General features: G+C 42.2%; 1 protein-coding gene across 1 annotated transcript in view; it reads right to left on the bottom strand.

The window, feature by feature from the left end:
- The window catches only part of LOC309546331 (cohesin subunit SA-2-like), a 124,601-nt gene that overhangs the window by 33,936 nt on the left and 71,016 nt on the right, over window positions 1-19,649 (bottom strand). The window contains exons 21-28 of the mRNA XM_082245944.1: window positions 18,221-18,294; window positions 17,743-17,830; window positions 17,439-17,519; window positions 16,051-16,143; window positions 15,781-15,928; window positions 9,374-9,516; window positions 8,961-9,062; window positions 6,403-6,548 (exon numbers count right to left, since the gene is read on the bottom strand). Of these exons, the coding sequence (XP_082102070.1) occupies window positions 6,403-6,548; window positions 8,961-9,062; window positions 9,374-9,516; window positions 15,781-15,928; window positions 16,051-16,143; window positions 17,439-17,519; window positions 17,743-17,830; window positions 18,221-18,294 (875 nt within the window). The remainder of the gene's footprint in view (window positions 1-6,402; window positions 6,549-8,960; window positions 9,063-9,373; window positions 9,517-15,780; window positions 15,929-16,050; window positions 16,144-17,438; window positions 17,520-17,742; window positions 17,831-18,220; window positions 18,295-19,649) is intronic.

Here is a 19,649-nt window from a genome sequence, read left to right as displayed (position 1 = left end):
CCAGCCGAACTCCACCAGAGCAGTATGATACTCCGCTCGCAGAAGGAGGTCGTCCAATTAGCCCAGTACCACGATCCCCAGTCGGCGTAAAAATGCTATCACCGGGGCTAATACTTTTGTGAAGACCCGAGGAGAAGAGGGAGACCAAAGGGTAAATGATAATGCTCCTCCTCCACGGCAAAGCTAAGGAAGCGCTGGTGACCAGCACATATTGGAATGTCAAGGTAAGCATCTTTAATGTCGATAGAGGCAAGAAAATCCCCCTGATGCAGGGATGCCACCACCGTGCGAATGGACTTTATCCTGAACTTCTGCACCTGCACAAAGCAGTTCAGCGCCTTGAGGTAAACTGGTTTGAGTAAAAACGCTGAAAACATTCCGAAGTCAGAACTGGGACAATCACCCCTTGAAGTAACAACTCTTGTATTGCCCCAAATAGACGCTGTAAATGGTCCGGGGACAGGCGCAAGTTGGAAAGAAAGAACCTTGCCGGGGGACAAGAGTGAAACTCAATCTTGTAGCCAGACCAAATTACTTCGTTGACCCACTTGTCTTGTACCAGGGAAGTCCACGGGTCCAAAAACCAACGAAGATGTCCCCCCACCCCCAATACAGGTGAGGGCGCACCTTCATGCTGAAGGAGCCTTGTCCGCCGCGGGTCTGGAGAAGCCCAATCTCGGCTTGCCAGTCCAGGTTTATTTGGATCCCCCAGAGGAGGCCCTGAAAGGCTTTGAGCCCTTGTTAGTCAACCCTGAGGGACAAAAAACTTCTTATGAGCTGAGGAGGGCCCACGTCTATGACAAGGTTCCTTGCCCTTAGTAGCCTGCAGAAGAAAAGTACTCTTTCCCCCTGTGAGACCTTTAATGTCATCCAGGGTAGCCCCAAATAGGTGATCCCCTTGAAAGGGGAGATCAGTCAAGGCCTTTTTAGAAGTCTGGTCCGCAGACCAGCATTTGAGCCAAAAGACATGCCGAAGGACCACTGCCGAAAAAGAAAGCTGAGCCACAAGGGGAGCCGCATCCAAAAAGGCATCACAGATAAACTGCAGACCTGGACCAGCTGGTCCCCCAGCTCAGCAAAGGCAGGGGGGAGCTGTCCTCCCTCCAGGTCACAGCGTAAAAGCTTAGCCCACTCGGTCAGAGTTTGCGACATCAGGGCAATGGTGAATACGGGCCTTAGTCCTGAGCCATATGTACACTCTTGTACATATTGTGGGCCACAGACTCCACCTTCATGTCAGCCAGATCCTTAAAAGACGGAGACTCTTCAATCAGAATCATGGTTGCCTTGTTCAATCTGGAAACCGGAGGGTCCACCACCGGTGGAACAGTCCACTTCTTAAAAGGGGCTCCTCATAGGGGTAACGCCTAGTAAATCCCTTAGGGACCCCAAGGGGGCGCTTCGGTCGTCCCCACTGTTTAGCGACAATTATGTCAACATAGGCGGGGAAAGGACACACCTTTGCCGCTCTGAATGGCTTGTGAGTGCCAAAGGGAACCTGCACCTCAGTCGCAGCTGCGTCCTCCATCTTCAAGGTCTCATGCACAGATACAATCAGTGCTTCCACCAGCGCCTTTTCGTGCACGGTTGCAGATGTGGGGGAATCATCCTCACTATCTGAGGATTCTGGGCACATGGTTGCAGACCCAGCAGGGTGACCTACGTCCGCAGCGGCCGAATCAGATTCCCGATCTGATCAGACAGATGAGGCAGGGGAAGCCGGGGGGCTTTTTGCTAGCCCGTCGACCAAAAGCCATCTCCACCTGGGTCGTCAGTGCATGGATGGATGGTTGGGACCCAGAGGGCCCTGCAGCCTCAGAGAGGGGATCAGGTGGGGAGATGTGCTCCAAAGACTCCATGAGTCACCAGGGGGACCCCACAAAAAATTTAACATACTGCAAAGGGACAACCCCCATCGTGCTGACAGCACCACCCGGTCGCCAGGCACAAATCACCAAGCGATCCTCAGCAGAGAGTGAGAGAACCCTACCGGACTCACCACCCAGCAGAAACAGGCACCTGCAGCCACCAGGATAATCTGCACTCCATGTGCGGCAATCAGGAAGTGAAAAAATACAGGAGTCAGCACCAGGAGATGAGGAGGAGCTCCCACCTCCGAAATCGCCACCCACAGGGCTCCACTGTCATGGCCGCCGCTATTTTCAATGGCATACCCCCACAAAATGGCCGCCGGACTACACAAACATGGGCGCCGTGCATTGAAACACACAGGCTACAGCAAAATGGCGGCACAACGAGGCTCCCAGGGACCTAGGAGGGATCCCTAGGCCTCAAGGACCGGCCCCGTCAGGACAGTGGACCCTGGCAGGAGCCCCCACCAGGTACAATCCCCTCTTGCACAGCCGATCGTCTGGTCGCCAGTGGCACACCCCCCTGGCCCCTATCGCCAGCATAGCGCCCTGCCCCCACCCAGGAGGTGAACTAGACCACTCAAAAAAACCCCAGTATAAGTGGAGAGGGGGTAGGATGGGGGGGGTGCCTGACGGGAAGGAGGGGAACCCCCGAGGTCCGACCGTCCCAAGGAGGGGCCCATGTCCACCCCAAAACCCTCCAGTGGGAGAGGGGGGAACAGCTACTCACCATACCAGGTACCAGGCTGGCACCGCTCCAGACACAACCCCTCTCCATCGAAATTGGGGGGCTGTCGGCTAGGAGGAAAGCTTGGGACTCGGGCCAAGACTTGGTCGTATGCGACCTCGCGAGGCGTTTAACTCGCAGGCTAGCCCTGTCCGGTGGGGCTATGTCACGGCCGACTTAGCCCTGAGCTGAGGTCTGCGTGCGCCGGCCAGACTGGGGTGACCACTGGATCTAGATTATCCAGCTCGTTGCCCTGTCTGGCAGTTGATTGTAGATTTCACAGGAAAAAGCCAGAAGAAAAAATTTCCAGGACCAGAGAGCACAACGTAGAACTAGGTCCTTACTCCTGACTAGGCAGAAAAAAACTGAAAACCTACAGCAGAGAGAGGGAGTATAACCCCTGGGACTGCCCATAGGCATAGCCAGATTCTTTTTCTGCCTAGTGTCCTCCTGTAGGGGGCAGCATAACCCAATTGTTATGAAGATCAGGAGTCATGTCCATCAATGACTGAAAGAGAAAAGACCTTGTTTTATCCTTTATACAAGATACAACTGTAGCCATTTTGTTAGCAAGCTTAAGCCGGCCATAGACAGTTCCTGCTGAACTGTCCGAGATTCCAACCATGTAAGAGCAGGCTTAATGTACGCAAGTTGATCGATCGTTCAGCTTAGGTACAACCAGCCTGCCGGATTTTCCATGTGAATTTTGCAAGAGGCTATTCTAGCCACTAGCAATAATCACTGTGTTCTGCCCACTGGGAGATCACCATGGCTTGGCAGGAGGGATTCCCCCATGAACACTGTCTCTGTGCCCAAAGTTACAGGAAATAAATTCACTCTGTCTTTGGCCAGCCTTACACAGTCTTTAGGTGTGAAGATCGGGCAAGAGCCCTCAAGGCAACTCTATTCATTTCTACAAATCAGTAAGATTGTGTAGGCCAAAGATTATGCAAAAAAATAGCTCAACACTGACTGTGTTGATGGGGGAATCTTTTCCGCAGCACTATTGTAAACCTGCTGGCGGTGAGCACAGAGGGTCTTCCTGTCAGCAGAACACAATGATAAGGGTTGCCAGCTATAGCTGGTGGCACTAAGGCTGGCCATACATTATACAATTGTCTTGTATAATTGACCTTTAGATTTACCAAAACTATATAATTTGAGGTCAAACCTAAACACTTTCGATTTGTATGCAACCAGGCAGGCCCTTGCACTACACAGTTGAATGTAAATCTAAAGGACATTGAATAAGAAAAATGTATAATGTAATGACCGGCTTTATCGTTCTGTGAAAAACCCGACAGGGTGGTTGTACACAAATCAATCAATAGATGGACTTGCATACAACTGGGTGCCCATAAATGGATTGAAGTCAGTCTGTAATTTAACATTAAACTATTTTTAACAATTCATGTAAAAGAAATTAACATTTTGTTTTATTTTTCAAAATAATTTTTAATGTGTTGCTACACAACCTCGTTCTGAAATTGTACTATTTATTTGTATTAAACTGCAGAAATATGACAGTTGTCAAAGTCATTACTTACTGCAAAATAGTAGTGACCACTTCACAATACCATGCATTACAATACACTGCATTAAGGTAGACTATTCATTTTGAACAGGGTGGCAGTGCACAGTAAATATTGGACATGCGACAACTAATGTTTTAGGCAGCACACCGCAAAACATGTTATATGTGTTCTGGTGTGGTGTGGTGCATTGTCAATTGTCCAGTGTGGTGGTGTGTCATTCAACATGAATGGCACCACAACAAACCGTGGCGCACATGTAACTGAAAGGCAAGGATCTAAATGACTCCTTAACCACTTAAAGTGGAGTTCCACCCTATTTTTATACTTACCTCCATCTTCTCGCTCCGGGTCACCTGAAAAAGAAATGGATAATCGCATATTTTTTTTTTTTTTACTTACCTCGTAGCGAAGAAAAAATACTTACCTTACTTCCTTCTTCCTCCTTCCTCGGCCGCGGCCCGTCGTCACTTCCTGGCTCTGCAATGATTCCTGGGAGCTGAACGTCATAGCTCCCAGGAATCATTGCGCCTGCACCGGCCCCGACGTCAGTTCCGGGTCGCGTGCGTCATCCCCTTCTAAACAGCTTCTGGGCATGCCCAGAAGCTGTAGAGGGATGACGCGCGCGACCCGGAAGTGACGTCGGGGCCGGCGCAGAGCATCGTGGGACCAAAGAAGGCGGAAGAAGACGCCGAAGGGGATCTCGCTGGCTTCAAGCTGCCCACATCTGAGATGGCAGCGCTGGACAAGACGTTTGCAAGGTAAGTATTTGTCCTAACAGGTAAGTGCAACCCGGGACAGATCAGAGGCTAGCCATTGTGGAATGTACTAGCCCTGACTGTCCCGGGGGTATTAAAAAAAAAAAAAAAAAAATCCAGGGTGGAACTCTGCTTTAAGCCCCGGAAGATTTTACCCCCTTCCTGACCAGGGGGTTTTTTGCGATTTTTTACTGCGTGACTTTAACGGACAATTGCGCGGTCATGCGATGCTGTACCTAAATGAATTTGACGTCCTTTTTTTCCCACAAACAGAGCTTTCTTCTGGTGGTATTTGATCACCTGTGCAATTTTTTGATCATGCGCTATAAACAAAAAAAGAGCGTAAATTTTGCAAAAATAACAATATTTTTCACATTTTTTTATATGAAATTCCCCAAAAAATGTAAAAATCTAAATTTTTTAACATTTTCGGCCAATTTGTTTTATGCTACATGTTTGGTAAAAAAAAAAATCACAAAAAGCGTATTTTGATTGGTTTGCGCAAAAGTTATCGCGTTTACTAACAAAGGGAAAGATTTTTGTCATTTTTTGGTGTTTTTTTTTTTAACGAGTAATGTCGGCGATCTGCAAATTTTTTTGCGGGACTGCGACATTGCGGCGGACAGATTGGACCCTTGACTGACATTTTTGACACTTTTGGGGTTACCAGTGACATTACTGCAGTAATCAGTGCTATACATATGCACTGTTACTGTAAAAATGACACTGGCAGGGAAGGGGTTAACTGTATTGGAGAGGGAGGGGTTAAGTGTGTCCTAGGGGCGTGCTTCTAACTGTGATGGGACATGGCTACTAGTGTAAAAACAGAGATCAACGGTCCTACATAGTAGAACCGTCTGATCTCCATTTTTACACAGGGGAGAATGACAGGCGGCTTGTTTACATTAGCCGCCTGCCTTTCTCCCTCTCTACCGACGATCGCCGAGTGACCGGCGGACATCGGGTCCGCCGGTCACACGCACTGACTCCTTAGTGACTCCGCTATTGGCTCACAAGCCGGTGACAGGCTAGTGACGTATATATACGTCACTTTGCCTGGCCGGGGCTGACCACCGCAGTATATGTACTTGCGGCGGTCGGCAAGTGGTTAAAAGGGATCTGCTGAGTAAAGTTAGTCTGAACTATCATATGCAAAATATTACTTGTTTTATACAACATTCAATGTCCAATGCTACACTGTAATTTAAAATAACACTTTAATCATTAGTACCGGTTAACTCTAGGTTTGTTTGTCCCTGGTTAACTAGAAAACAGCAGAACCTCCTGCATAAAGTTTTTCTTGCTCCCTTTCATGTTTGAAGTGCAGTGTGGGGGAGAAAAATCTGGTTGGTTGCTATGGGCAACAAAAAAGTGTTTAATAAACTTTAGACACTCTTATACATGAGAGCCAATGTAATTTAAATTGGCTCAGCCTAATAAAGCTTTGCTTGTAGTGCTGTGTATTGGTATAAATAGCATAGTGAATGTAAGGGGAAAACCTCCACTTCACATACTTGTGCATCATAGCAATGGATTCTCTGCATTTCACGTGGTCCATGCCAAACGTTAGAGAAAAGCGGCGAGCCAGTTCCTTTATGTTAGTGAATGACGCGGGGGACGGGATGGCACTGTCATGTGCTTCTCTGTGCTCCAGAAACAGCTGCAATCACATCACCATGCCAGAGAAAAGAAAGCAGAGCTGTGACGGGTCATGTCTTTTTAAGGAACAAGGACATTCAGTTTTGTTAATTTGCGTTCATTTTCAGCTGTCTCTCAATGACCTTCCTCCCTGGTGTCAAGGGGGGGGCTATTTACAATGCAACTGAATGAAATGGCAAGCATTTGTATCCCTCTAATAACAAGCCTGACAACGTGATAAGTCATGCTTTCAATTATGTTTCTAGATCAGCCAGGAAACATGCAATCCTGTCACAAATCACACATAGTTCTATCTTCTAGTGCTTTCAATTAAAAGCCGCAAAATAGAAGCTGCCTGCCAAATCTGATAACTGATAATCTTCCTAAGTACATTGTATTTCTACATATATGACATACAGCTGACACTGATTCAGAGAAATCATTATCTATTGCCTTACATGGTACATAATGTAAATGGCATTCACCCTCACTCTCTGCTGACATATTTTGACTAATTGCACTAGTACCAGATTATTCAGCAAGGCAGTGAAAAAAAGCAAACTTGAAGTGCAATGTGCTGGAACCCATAGCAGCCAATAGGAATACAATTAATTGAAGTCAAATGACTAGAATAGGAATTCTGATTGGTTGCCAATGGTTACCGCACTTGCTCTTTACCTTACTGAATAAGACTAACACAATATTATTGTACTATTTGTGTTCGGTAATATATTAATTTATTAAATGATATTTTCACCAGTGGTCGTTTTCAAACATCTAGTAATACAAAGTACACCTCTGCTGAAAATATTTTTTATTCCACTATTATGTTGACTACAGAATCAGGGAGTATATGTTGTGTCAATAAACAAACTAATATACATAATTTTAAAAGAATTGACAGTTTCAGCTTCTTTCATTTTCTTGATATTTGAAAAGTAAAGCATACTGTAAATCATGGAGCATTTAAACAAAAGTGCAAGCTTCAAAATTTTTTTAATAAGCTGTAGAAAAATAACTAAAATAATGTCTGTGAAGGATCTTATTTATCCAGGTCATAGTATAGCTAGTAGTAGTTAGAATAATTCAGAACAAATTCAGTTGAATGTGACTATCTACTACTAGCTAGCTTATGTAACCTTACTGTTTATGTGAATCATGCAGGTTCCTTTTCCCCATTTCTAAAACATAATTTGTCCTGTCTGTGACAGCTTGTGTTCCCAAACCTGGAAGCTACTGGTCAATGAACTACATGCCAACAAATTTAATCAAAAAATAGTGGTGGTGTTTGGCAGTTACTAATCTGCTTCCTGTACTTATTTTAAGTTGAATTTATTTATTTATTGTTTGGATCTCAAAAAAAGGTATTTGGTCATACAAGGTATCCAGCACATTTGGCTTCCTTCATTTCATTCCGTAGCCACCATGACTTTACAGAGCCTGGATGTTTAACCAGGTGTGCCCTGCAGTTTTCAGCTTTTTTCTGCCACTTCTCTTTTTTTCAATTTCCTTACACTTCATTTACCCTCTTACAGTGGGGATCGAAGGTTTGGGCACCCCAGGTAAAAATTTGTATTAATGTGCATTGACTTCACGACTTCGGAGCGACTTGCAGGGACTTCACATAATGGAATTCTATGCAAGTCGCTCCGAGGTCGCCCCGAAGTAGTACAGGACCCTTTTTCTAAGTCGGAGCGACTTGTGTCGCTCCTATTAGAAAGGGGTCCTGTAGTGGTCAATGGACCGCGAGGGAGCGCGACTTGTCAGGCTGACAAGTTGCCTGACAAGTCGCGCTAGTGTGAACCGTCTCTTAATGCTTTTTGAGGATTCTACACTTTCAATGTTTATTATTATTTTATTTGATTTTTTTACTGTGTGAATGGTGAATAAGGGGTTGCATTTTATATGGGCTAATAGTTTGAGGGATTACTTTTGTGTGATTCCTGTACTCAAACAGATTACAAACTGAAAGGCAATGCTCAACTGTTGCTATGGGCAACAACCCCACTTTTATATTTTTTTCATGAATCATAACCGTGAGCAACATTAAAACAGAATGGCTGCACTCAGCTCAAGGTATGTGCACACCACACAGGAGACGTTGTAATTATCAGTTGAAAATAGGAACAAATTAATGTATAGCTCTATGGGCCCCTAAGAAGCAAGGACTTGGCCCTAGCAACCCAGAGACATATTTGGGAAAAGCAACTAGTGTATGTTCCTATCTGTCCTAAATGTCTGCATGTCTATGGACACTTTAAATTCCCTCTGTATCCTTAACTCATTACTGTTGCTACCTCCATTTATTTCATACTTACAGCAGATTTCACACATCCTTACAAATGTTTTGGGGAATTTCACAATGGTCTGTTCTGGGTAATTACATCAGTAAAAAGTATTAACATTTTTGCACATAAATGTATAATCTTCTTACCTTTTTCAAACAAAGGACCAAAGTTTTTGCACTCTCTATCCTGTTGATCTGTCTAGTTCGGCTCAAGGTTTCCTTAATTATATCACCAAAGTCAATGTAGGTCTACAGTAGTCAATAAAAAAAAGTCCTAGATTGTATCAGTTACACATCTCCAGACACCTAAGTTATATATTTCTTAAAAAGGTTCTATCATTTAAAATGTTGAACATCATAATAATAAACCAATAATTTAATAATATTAATAATAATGATGCAATTTAGAAATGGAAATAATTTCATAAAATATAAAGGATATCTGGGATAAAACTGTTTGCGTTTGGTCTCCAGAAAAATATATGCATTCTAGAGAATGTCCCTATGCCTAAGAAAGAAAAGCCCGACGTGCAAGATTGCATACTAAGAATGTAATTTACCTTCATATACTGCTTGTAAATCTCTGCTACAGTTGACATCTCCACTACACTGGAGGTTATCATTTTGCAATAAACAGCAAGCAGCATCCTCCTCCTGTGTAGAATGACCAGGGTTGCGTCCTCATCTTTCTCTGCAGACATTGCTGCATAATAAAATAATAAATGATAATTACCTCTTACACACTATCTATTGACCATTAAAAATGCAATAGCATGTCAGCGCTTCAGTAAACAGTACAGTTAAACATTCAGTATTTTCAATTAATCCTGGGCCCCTGGTATGTACTGCTACTGGTACATGATTCAGTGATGAACTTTTTACCTCCACTGATATTCTTAAAAAAAACGAAACATATAGGAGACTGGTTACTGAGGCTTCAAAGCTTCATTAACCAGTCTATGTACACATTTGGTTCTGCCTACTAGATTTTGTGGTTTGATGAATGAGAAAAACAGCATAAAAAGTAGGAGGAGACTCTAAGACAGGTAATAACCACATAAGGTCTGGACTAGTTCCCATCTATAGAATGTGTTCATTTTTGGTCTTAATCCAAAATAAAAGTGTCCAAAGTAAAATATGTTCAAATTCTAACTACTCCTAAAAATGCTCCTTCTCCCTCTTCTAACACCTATTTGATTAACCTGTATAAGAAATGATATGTATACTTACCTATTTTCAGGCAACTCCATTCCAGTCACTTGATCTCCCCTGTGTCTGCCTGAGGCAGCTGCAGGGTAATGGAAAGAATGCTTGACAATGACTGGTAATGCCGAGTGCTGACGTCACCCATAGGCTTACTATGGCTCATCTGTTGTAGTTGCTCCCTCCTCTCCCCTGCAGCTGTCTGACAGAGGGGAGCCATTCATGTGACCGGACCAGAGAGGCCTGAAAATAGTAAGTATACAGATCTTTTCTTACACAGGTTGGTCAGAATAGGTTTTAGGAAGAGGGAGGGGGGTGTTTGTAAGAGTAGTTAGGGTTTGACCGGAATTCTACTCCTAACGCTTTCCAGCCGACATAACACATACGATATATGCGCCCTTGCAGAAGTGGTTGTTTTTTCTGTGGGGCGGCATATATGTGAATCTTACTTTGTGCTGGGATTGCGCCACACAGCGCGCTCCCAGCACGGGGACTGGGGTCTCACTGAGAGCCCTGGGCCCCATACAAACAATCGGGACCCATATCTCACAATTCCGGGTCACCCAATCGCTGCGGTGGCCTCTGATTGGCTAACACAGTGATCAGTCACTGTGAAGCCCGCCCCTGTGTTTTTCTCTCTGTGTTAATGGAGAGGAAAGATACAATGTATCTTTCTATTTCATTGCAGAGAGAAAAAAATGTGTTTGTAAAAAAAATAAATAATAATATTAAAAAAATAAGAGAAAAAATACTTTGATCAAGGTTTGGTCTAGGTCAGTGCTAGGCTTTGGGTTTAGCGTCAAGTAAGGGTCAGAGATCAAGGTCAGTTTATTTTGAGTAGGATTTTCTTGTTTTGCTTTTTTATTGGCATCAGTGTCAGTGTATTTTAGGTAGGACAAAAAAAAAACGAAGCAAAATGCGCACTGTTACTCTTTAATAGTAGGTTATGGTAATAACAAGTAATATACAGCTAAATTTAAAAAAAAATGTTTTTTTTTTCACTATGTTGGGCAGTTTTCCTTTGATAATAAAAAAAAATTTCAGGAGATATCCAAAACCATTTACCACCAAATGAAAGCCTAATTTGTCCTAAAAAAACAAGCAAGGTATAATCCACCTGGATGCACAAAGTAGTAGTGATGATATGTACAGTTTTACTAACACATGTCAAAATTGCAAAATTGTGCTTAGGCATTTAAATTTGTTTTAACCTTAGGCGTGAGGGGGTTAGATAGATGGGGAATTGGGAAGTTCAAAAATAGTCAATCTGTGAAAGGAAATATACAAAAGGGTAATTATATTCAAATACAGCATAAAATGAACCAATAAGAGTTCACAGATAATCCACAGTAATTAGAAACCACCCTAACAAAAGGAGCATATGTGCTTTTCAGAATAAGCCCTTTTTGTACTCGAAGGTCATAGAATCACAATACACTATCTGTTTTATTATATATATATATATATATATATATATATATATATATATATATATAATACACATACACACTGTATATAAAAGTAACTTCATAAAAGAAACATTAAAAACACTCAAAGCAATATGCAGAGAATCAGAAGTTTAATATTTACATACATTTCATAGTGAATGGCGGCAGGGCTGCTGTTAGAAATCACATGGCCCCGTACAGCCTAACTGACAGAGCCCCTCTCCCCCACCTCGGAAAGAATTAAATGATATTTTTGCTAAGCGATTTGGGTTGAGCTCAAGAAAACCCGAGTTTAGAGTAGGATTGTATAGTGTATAGGTGCCAACATCCCTTAATTAGAACAAATAGTGGTATTTGGTTCCTCGGACCAGTGGGTGGGACTTTGAGGCAATAGGTTGAAAGACAAAAGTAGTATGCGTTTTCGTTTATTATAAAACAATGTTTATCATAAAACAATATTTAACATGTACGAGACATGAAATATTAAGTGCTTGGATGGGTAAGAGGCCCATCCGTGGTGGTGTACGAAAGAAAAGAAATGTGACACTTGTGAAAGATGGTGACTTTTTAGAGACGCAGATTCCTGCCATCCATGGATGTTTGGATGTTGCAGGATGCGTTTCCATCCGACGCGTTTCGGCTGTGCCTTTTTCAAGGATTTTCACCGTATCTATATGACGATATTTTAGTCTTTATTAGTGTCAAAAAGCGATTTTTAGGCAATTTCATTAGTATAGTCTGAAGTCTTAGCTTACATTGATTTTTTGTGTGCAGTTACTGGATCGGTTATGGAGGTGCCCCCTCTCAGTTTCCCAGGCAACCACAAGATCCCAAAGAAAGGGAGGAATGGCGGTAACGTTTTTGTTCTGAAAGACCAAAAATTGGTGAATGGCATATAGTGTGTATAGGTGTATAGCCCTTTGACTTTACAAGGTTATACTCACAAGGTCCAGATAATGCTGGTTTTCCAGTCGTGAGTGCCCTTAGTTGTATTGGCTGTTCCTGGAATTATATAGGTATTTAATTAACCATGTTTATCCAAATATTAGGAATTTGTTGGGCCGCCAATGCTTGGGTAATAAAATACCTGAGGAGCGTCTTGGTTATCAGATGGTCTCTCTGTGAGAAAAAACACCTGCAGCGCTTCTTGGTTGCCAGCTGTTCTCTCTATCTAGGAGGGACATATACCATTATGACAGGGCTATAAAAATCCCATATGCCTGAATTTTGGTGTAAGGTAATGTAAAATTTTAATTTACCTTACGGTACTGCAAAGGATAATTATTCAGACTGCAGAGCATTTGCCTGTAGTGGATAACCTTTCTCTTGCAAGATGATCTCTTCTGTGGAAAAGACACATCGTGTAGCAGCAAGGAGGAATGGATCCTGTGAAGTGCAAGGCTAATTCTCTTCTCGAGAATTTTATATAGCCTTGCACTTCACAGGATCCATTCCTCCTTGCTGCTACACGATGTGTCTTTTCCACAGAAGAGATCATCTTGCAAGAGAAAGGTTATCCACTACAGGCAAATGCTCTGCAGTCTGAATAATTATCCTTTGCAGTACCGTAAGGTAAATTAAAATTTTACATTACCTTACACCAAAATTCAGGCATATGGGATTTTTATAGCCCTGTCATAATGGTATATGTCCCTCCTAGATAGAGAGAACAGCTGGCAACCAAGAAGCGCTGCAGGTGTTTTTTCTCACAGAGAGACCATCTGATAACCAAGACGCTCCTCAGGTATTTTATTACCCAAGCATTGGCGGCCCAACAAATTCCTAATATTTGGATAAACATGGTTAATTAAATACCTATATAATTCCAGGAACAGCCAATACAACTAAGGGCACTCACGACTGGAAAACCAGCATTATCTGGACCTTGTGAGTATAACCTTGTAAAGTCAAAGGGCTATACACCTATACACACTATATGCCATTCACCAATTTTTGGTCTTTCAGAACAAAAACGTTACCGCCATTCCTCCCTTTCTTTGGGATCTTGTGGTTGCCTGGGAAACTGAGAGGGGGCACCTCCATAACCGATCCAGTAACTGCACACAAAAAATCAATGTAAGCTAAGACTTCAGACTATACTAATGAAATTGCCTAAAAATCGCTTTTTGACACTAATAAAGACTAAAATATCGTCATATAGATACGGTGAAAATCCTTGAAAAAGGCACAGCCGAAACGCGTCGGATGGAAACGCATCCTGCAACATCCAAACATCCATGGATGGCAGGAATCTGCGTCTCTAAAAAGTCACCATCTTTCACAAGTGTCACATTTCTTTTCTTTCGTACACCACCACGGATGGGCCTCTTACCCATCCAAGCACTTAATATTTCATGTCTCGTACATGTTAAATATTGTTTTATGATAAACATTGTTTTATAATAAACGAAAACGCATACTACTTTTGTCTTTCAACCTATTGCCTCAAAGTCCCACCCACTGGTCCGAGGAACCAAATACCACTATATGATATTTTTGCTAAAAATGCCCTAAAGTTATTATTAGTAGACACAAAGACAACAAAATTCCTGCTAAATCTAAAAGATAAAATGTTATTGAGTTAATAAAGTTTGTGTGTGAATGAGGTCTATGGGCACATTCACATGGGTGCTGTGGCCTGTACAGTGTGAATCAGCAGTTTGTTTATGTGGCTGGAGCCACCTGGAGCTGTGTGCAGGCAGCCTATTACACTATAGGGATGCAGCAGCTATACGAACAAGTCCTAATTTGACAGGTGTGCACTGTGCAGGTGCAGGTCTATGTCCCAAAAAACACAGACAGTGTGCATTCAGGGCCACTCACCCACAATTTCAAGTTAGGACCTGTGTGTTCACAACCTTTGCGGCCCTTTACAGAAACAGTTGGTTCCAGAGGCATAAACAATTCACTCACAATGCACGGCCAGAGCACCTGTGAATGTGTTCTTAGGGCTCATTAAAAATGTGAGGTTGGGGGACAGTAAAACTTCATGGTTGAGTTGTGCTTTTACCGTCCACCAAACACTACCCCCTTTGGCAACATAGGCAGCGTATGCATGCAACGGCCATGATGCTATGCTTCTCAGTCATGGCAGACATTTTACCTCCATTCAAGACCCAATCAAGTGAAGTGTACTGCTTTGCAAGCACCCCGCAACCGCAAGCACAGCACGCGGTTGCAGTGCACTAGTGCGGAATTAACGTAGGCAGTTAGGAGGCAATATACCTCCCCTGTCAAATGCTTTCTGAAGAGCAATCCGAATGCTGACTGGTCTTGAGAGAGCAAAGCAAATGTGAATAAGGCCATCATATTTTTTTATTATTATTTTTTAGATTTTTATCTTTTTTTTACATTTTTTATAACTGGTCTCCGTGGGGCTTTTGTGAAATAGCAGGGGTCTAAACAGACCCCTGATGTCTCACGTTTGAGACAGAGAAAGGGAATGAGGACATAGATTCTTCCATCCCCTTCTTCACATCCTCAGCTGCACAGATGAATGAACAGGAGGGGCTCAGAGGCTTCCTGCTCATTCACAAACTGAAGCAGATTAAACTGTGTTTACTCTGCTTCAGTGATGAATGAACACAGGAGCCGATCGGCAACAATTACTTACTGTTTTCTTAAGGAAAGAAAGGGCTGGTAAATATGACATATTTACTGGCCCCACTATGTCCATCTTGAAATGGCCCCCTGTGTGCCTCAGCAGCCAACAGGATGGAAAGGAGAGGGGGGAGGCAGCACTATGAGGGCAAAGGTTACACAGAGCAGCCCAGAGAGCATGGGGGTGAGGGTGATTATAAAGGTGGAAGGGGGGGTGGGGGTGCAGATACTAGAACCAATCGCCCTGCAGAGCAGCTGTAGGGAGGCAGAGGAGAAGTTGGCAGCATTGCAAGGAGAGCCACAAGAGTATCAGTGTCAGCAATAAGGCAATACAGCCAGCCCTCCTGCTCGAGAGGTGCCTGATCCCACCTTTTGAACCGATGGGGCCTGGGCCTAGTACAGAAGAGCTGGCTGTACTGCCTTAACAACAGCCCTGATTGGCAGTATTTTTAAGGGATGATCTGCTGGGTACTAGAAGATACTGCAGCAACATTTTCGCAAACTTAAATATTTTTAAGTTCTGAGCTGATAGAAAAACTTTTATATGTTTAGGTATGAATATTAATAAAACTTTTTTATGTGCACCAGTTAGTTTGTAATGCATGCTTATGTATAATTCCCTTCACACAGCATTAGTGAAATGCAGATGTACTATATTACTAGATGTTATGACATCTTCTTGCAATAGAATACTAGACTCACTGAAAGAAAATCACCTTTGTCTTTTTCTGCTTGGGGAGTTTGAAAGACATGTTGAAGGATAAATGAGAGAAGCTCTGACTCCAGTGCTGAATCCACATGGTAAAATATCCCTCCTCTTCTGTTACTTAGCAACAAAAGTAGGTCACACAAGGAAAGGAAAGACTGAAAGAAGGTATTCATAGTTATGCGCACATATTGTAAATGACATCGTTCAAAAAATTACATTAGCTCATTATTCTAACACAAAATGAATTTTACCCTATTTTACCACATGTAACACTTACCTGCTCCCTCACCGACTGATCTCTGTGATTCAAGTATTTCCTGCAAAGCTGACAAAAGTCATTTACCTTTGTCCTAAGTATGTTAGCTTCATCCTAGAAAGGCAGAACACATAGCTGTATATAAAGCTGTATCAACGTCTGCAGGGCTTAAAGGGTCTCCAGTAAACTTTCATTATAAAATGTCCAAAATCACCCCTACCCATCACCGTTCACCCATGAAATGAGTCAATATAAACACAGATCTCAGGTGTAAACCTCTCCCTGTTGGCCGAAGTTTACTTGCTGCAGGTTGCTGGTAACCTCATGTCAGCCATGGGGAACACCCAGCGAACAGTAACATGGCATGACCTATTAATCACTTGTATTATGGCTGCTCTCTTAGCAATCTGAAGCTACATTTCTACTCCATCTTTGTGTAAATTCTGGCAGGCATTAAAAAATTACCGGTACTGCAAACTATAAGCCAATATAACAGTAATACAGTGGGATATCAGTGCTCCAAGAAATACAATGCTTTCATTATAAACTACGCAGGGCCAGGTAAAATGCAGAAGAAGCCTTTTGCCTTCTCCCGGAGTAATTTTCATGACTGACTTGTCAATTTGACAGTCTGGGTACTACTATAGCTTTTACTCATAAATCCTTGTTAGGTCTGGCCCAGGTGTGTCAAATCCTGGCATTTTTTGGATGCCCATGTGCAGCAAACAGCCCGCTGCCAACAACCTCTAAAAATCTATGACAGGCTGAAACATATGGCAGTTGGACATGGCTGGAGACTGTACCAAGCAAAAGATGCATTTAGGGCTGTATACATTCATAGATGTATGCCCAGAATGCAGGAATGCCTGTGTCCCGAGCATACATCCTTGAACACAAATGGTCTGCAGTGCAAGTTCCACTCAGTACAGCATCAGCTACTGCATATTTTAGTCTGCCATATATTTTTTTCAGGATGCTGACAGCAGAGGTGGACACTGCACCTCTGCCTCCCTTGCACCCAAAAATGCCAGGATTTTAGTGCCTTATTAACCCTTAGTGAATTCTAATTAGTTTTTATTATCTTCTTCGTTCCCTTCACTCAATAGAAGTTTTTTTTTTTTTTTATTTACTTTTTACCAGGGGCATGAGTCAAGTTAAATGGAAAAATCACATTTGTAGTTAAATCTACTTTTTTCTCCTAAAATCTGTGGGTTGTAATTATTTTTTATTAACTCTATCATTCTCTTAGTGGTTTAAATGTGTTTGTCTTTGTAGCACCAAATTAAAGGACTCTGGGGAAGGGGGGCTGTGGATGCCTTTCCGCGCATTGGCTGCCAGAGGACTTTGTTCTGGCACCAATAACACCCAAGCAACCCATGATGAACAGTATAGACACAAAATAAAAGTACCTTTTGGTGTGGCTCTTCTATGGCAGAGACCAGCTGCCAAAGGAGGGCATAATACATACACTGGAAAGCGGGCAGCAAAAGCTACACAAAAAACAGAGAATGGAGAAAGGCGGTTACACACATGGTTGGTAGATGTTTTATTTTATGTACTGTTTGTTTTAGCTACTCCAGTATAATTGATATGTGATATTAGCTTAGTATTCTGTTAATATTCACAATCAATTGACACTTCAGCCAAATACTCATTACTTTAAAACTTCCTAAATAAGACATTGTATCTCAAATAAATATCTAAGCATTTTACCTGTACTGGTAATCTTTGTTGCTCCATATCAAACTTGAATAACTTAAATTCCTTCTGAAACAGATCCCACTTACTAAGGTTATGAGCACTGCAGGTAAGAGGCAACACATTATTTTTATCCAAAAAAACTATTTTAGTGTGTGTTCAAAGAATCTTATCACTAGGTAATATTCCAAAAATACTGCAAATGAAAAGAATACAAGTGTTTTCCAGTACAGCTGTCCTAACAATGAAGTGCACAGTGTTAAGTAAGAAGGGATTTTCCTGCGTTCCCCCTTTTTACGGCGCACATATTACTCTGACATTACTTATGGGATAAAAGTAATAAAGTATCTCCTTTCCATTCCATCCCCTTTATGAAACTCTAAACAACTGACATTATTACTTTGTTATTAAATATTATGGTGGATGGTACAAAGAGATTATGTCCATTGTCAAGATAAGGTCTGTGTATCATGTTAATGGCGGTATGACTCACTTGTGAAATGCTGCAAGCCTTTTCAGTGTGCAGGACATAGGGTGCACATCTTCTGCAGTCAGAGGCTTTTCTCCCTGAAATAATAAATACATACCACTACCACAATACTAAACATAAATCAAGTAAACATACATCATGCATTAGTTCATTTTAACCATTTGACCTTTGGAAGATCCCCCCCCCTCCCCTCATGACCAGGCCATTTTTTGAGATACAGAACTGTTTTACTTTAACTGACAATTGCGCAGTCCTGCGACGCTTTACCCAAACAAGATTTAGGTCCTTTTTTTCCCACAAATAGAGCTTTCTTCTGGTGGTATTTGATTGCCTCTGTGGTTTTTATGGTTTGGGCTATAAACAAAAAAAGACTGTCAATTTTGAAAAACAAAACAACATTTTTTACTTTTTGCTATAAAACATATCCAATAAAAAATTTAGAAAATCAAATTTCTTCATCAATTTAGGCCAATTTGTATTCTGCTACATTGATTTTTGGTAAAAAAAATCCCAAAAAGCGTATATTGATTGGTTTGCGCAAAAGTTATAGCGTTTATAAACAGTGGGATATTTTTATGTATTTTACAAGGAATGGTGGCGAACAGCAACTTTTAGCAACTTACATCGGGAGAGGGCCGCCAGTGGCATAAATGCGTGCCCCAGACCGGGAAATGTTGGATCTTGTACCTATTACATGATCCAGTGCAGCAGTGCCAGCTTGCCGCAGTAGAACTACATTCTATTGGCGGCAAGTGGTTAAAGAGCCTAAGGTAACACTGATAGATAAACATGTAGAACTTTTTAAAAATATTAAAAGTTCAGTACTAATTAATTTAAAAGTTAGAGAAGCATAAAACAAATTTTCAGCACATCTTGTGTCAAATATGCACACAGAAGAATGCCGAAAAAAAATACCTGACATAATGGTGATAAAAAATGTTAAGGTAAATAAGAGCCCTTCCATGTTGAAGCAGCCGCTCCTGATGACGTCAGTCTGACGAAACGCGTAGGGCGGGAACAGTGCGTCATTTCGTCACTTCCAGTAGTGTGCTTTTGGCCCGTGGAACGCACCTGAGACTCGGAAATCCGGCATGGACACCGCTACTCGTTTGCTTGCTACATACAGCTGTACTATGAGTGGATATTTCTTTAATTAATAAACAGTATATACAGTGTTACACTATGGAATGTCTATTATTTTTCTATATGGGATAACGCCCGACCGTCATCCACGGGAACCCAGCCGCCAGGCTCCAGTTTAGGAACACCAGTACCCCAAAGTGATCAGGAGGTGTAAAGCAACTACCCTAAAGTACTAAAGTATCCAGAGGAATACACAAGATATCTAGGGATCCACTTGCCGTTTAAGGCTCGTTACCCCTTTATGGGGAAAGAATTGCGGTGAGTGCATTACCATAAGGGGAGCAGAGCA

The sequence above is a fragment of the Pelophylax lessonae genome, assembly GCF_965119305.1.
Source record: "Pelophylax lessonae genome assembly, chromosome: 2".
In the NCBI taxonomy this organism is placed as follows: Eukaryota; Metazoa; Chordata; class Amphibia; order Anura; family Ranidae; genus Pelophylax; species Pelophylax lessonae.
The sequence above is the reverse complement of the archived record's forward strand: the minus strand, read 5'-3'. Positions and strand labels throughout refer to the sequence as shown.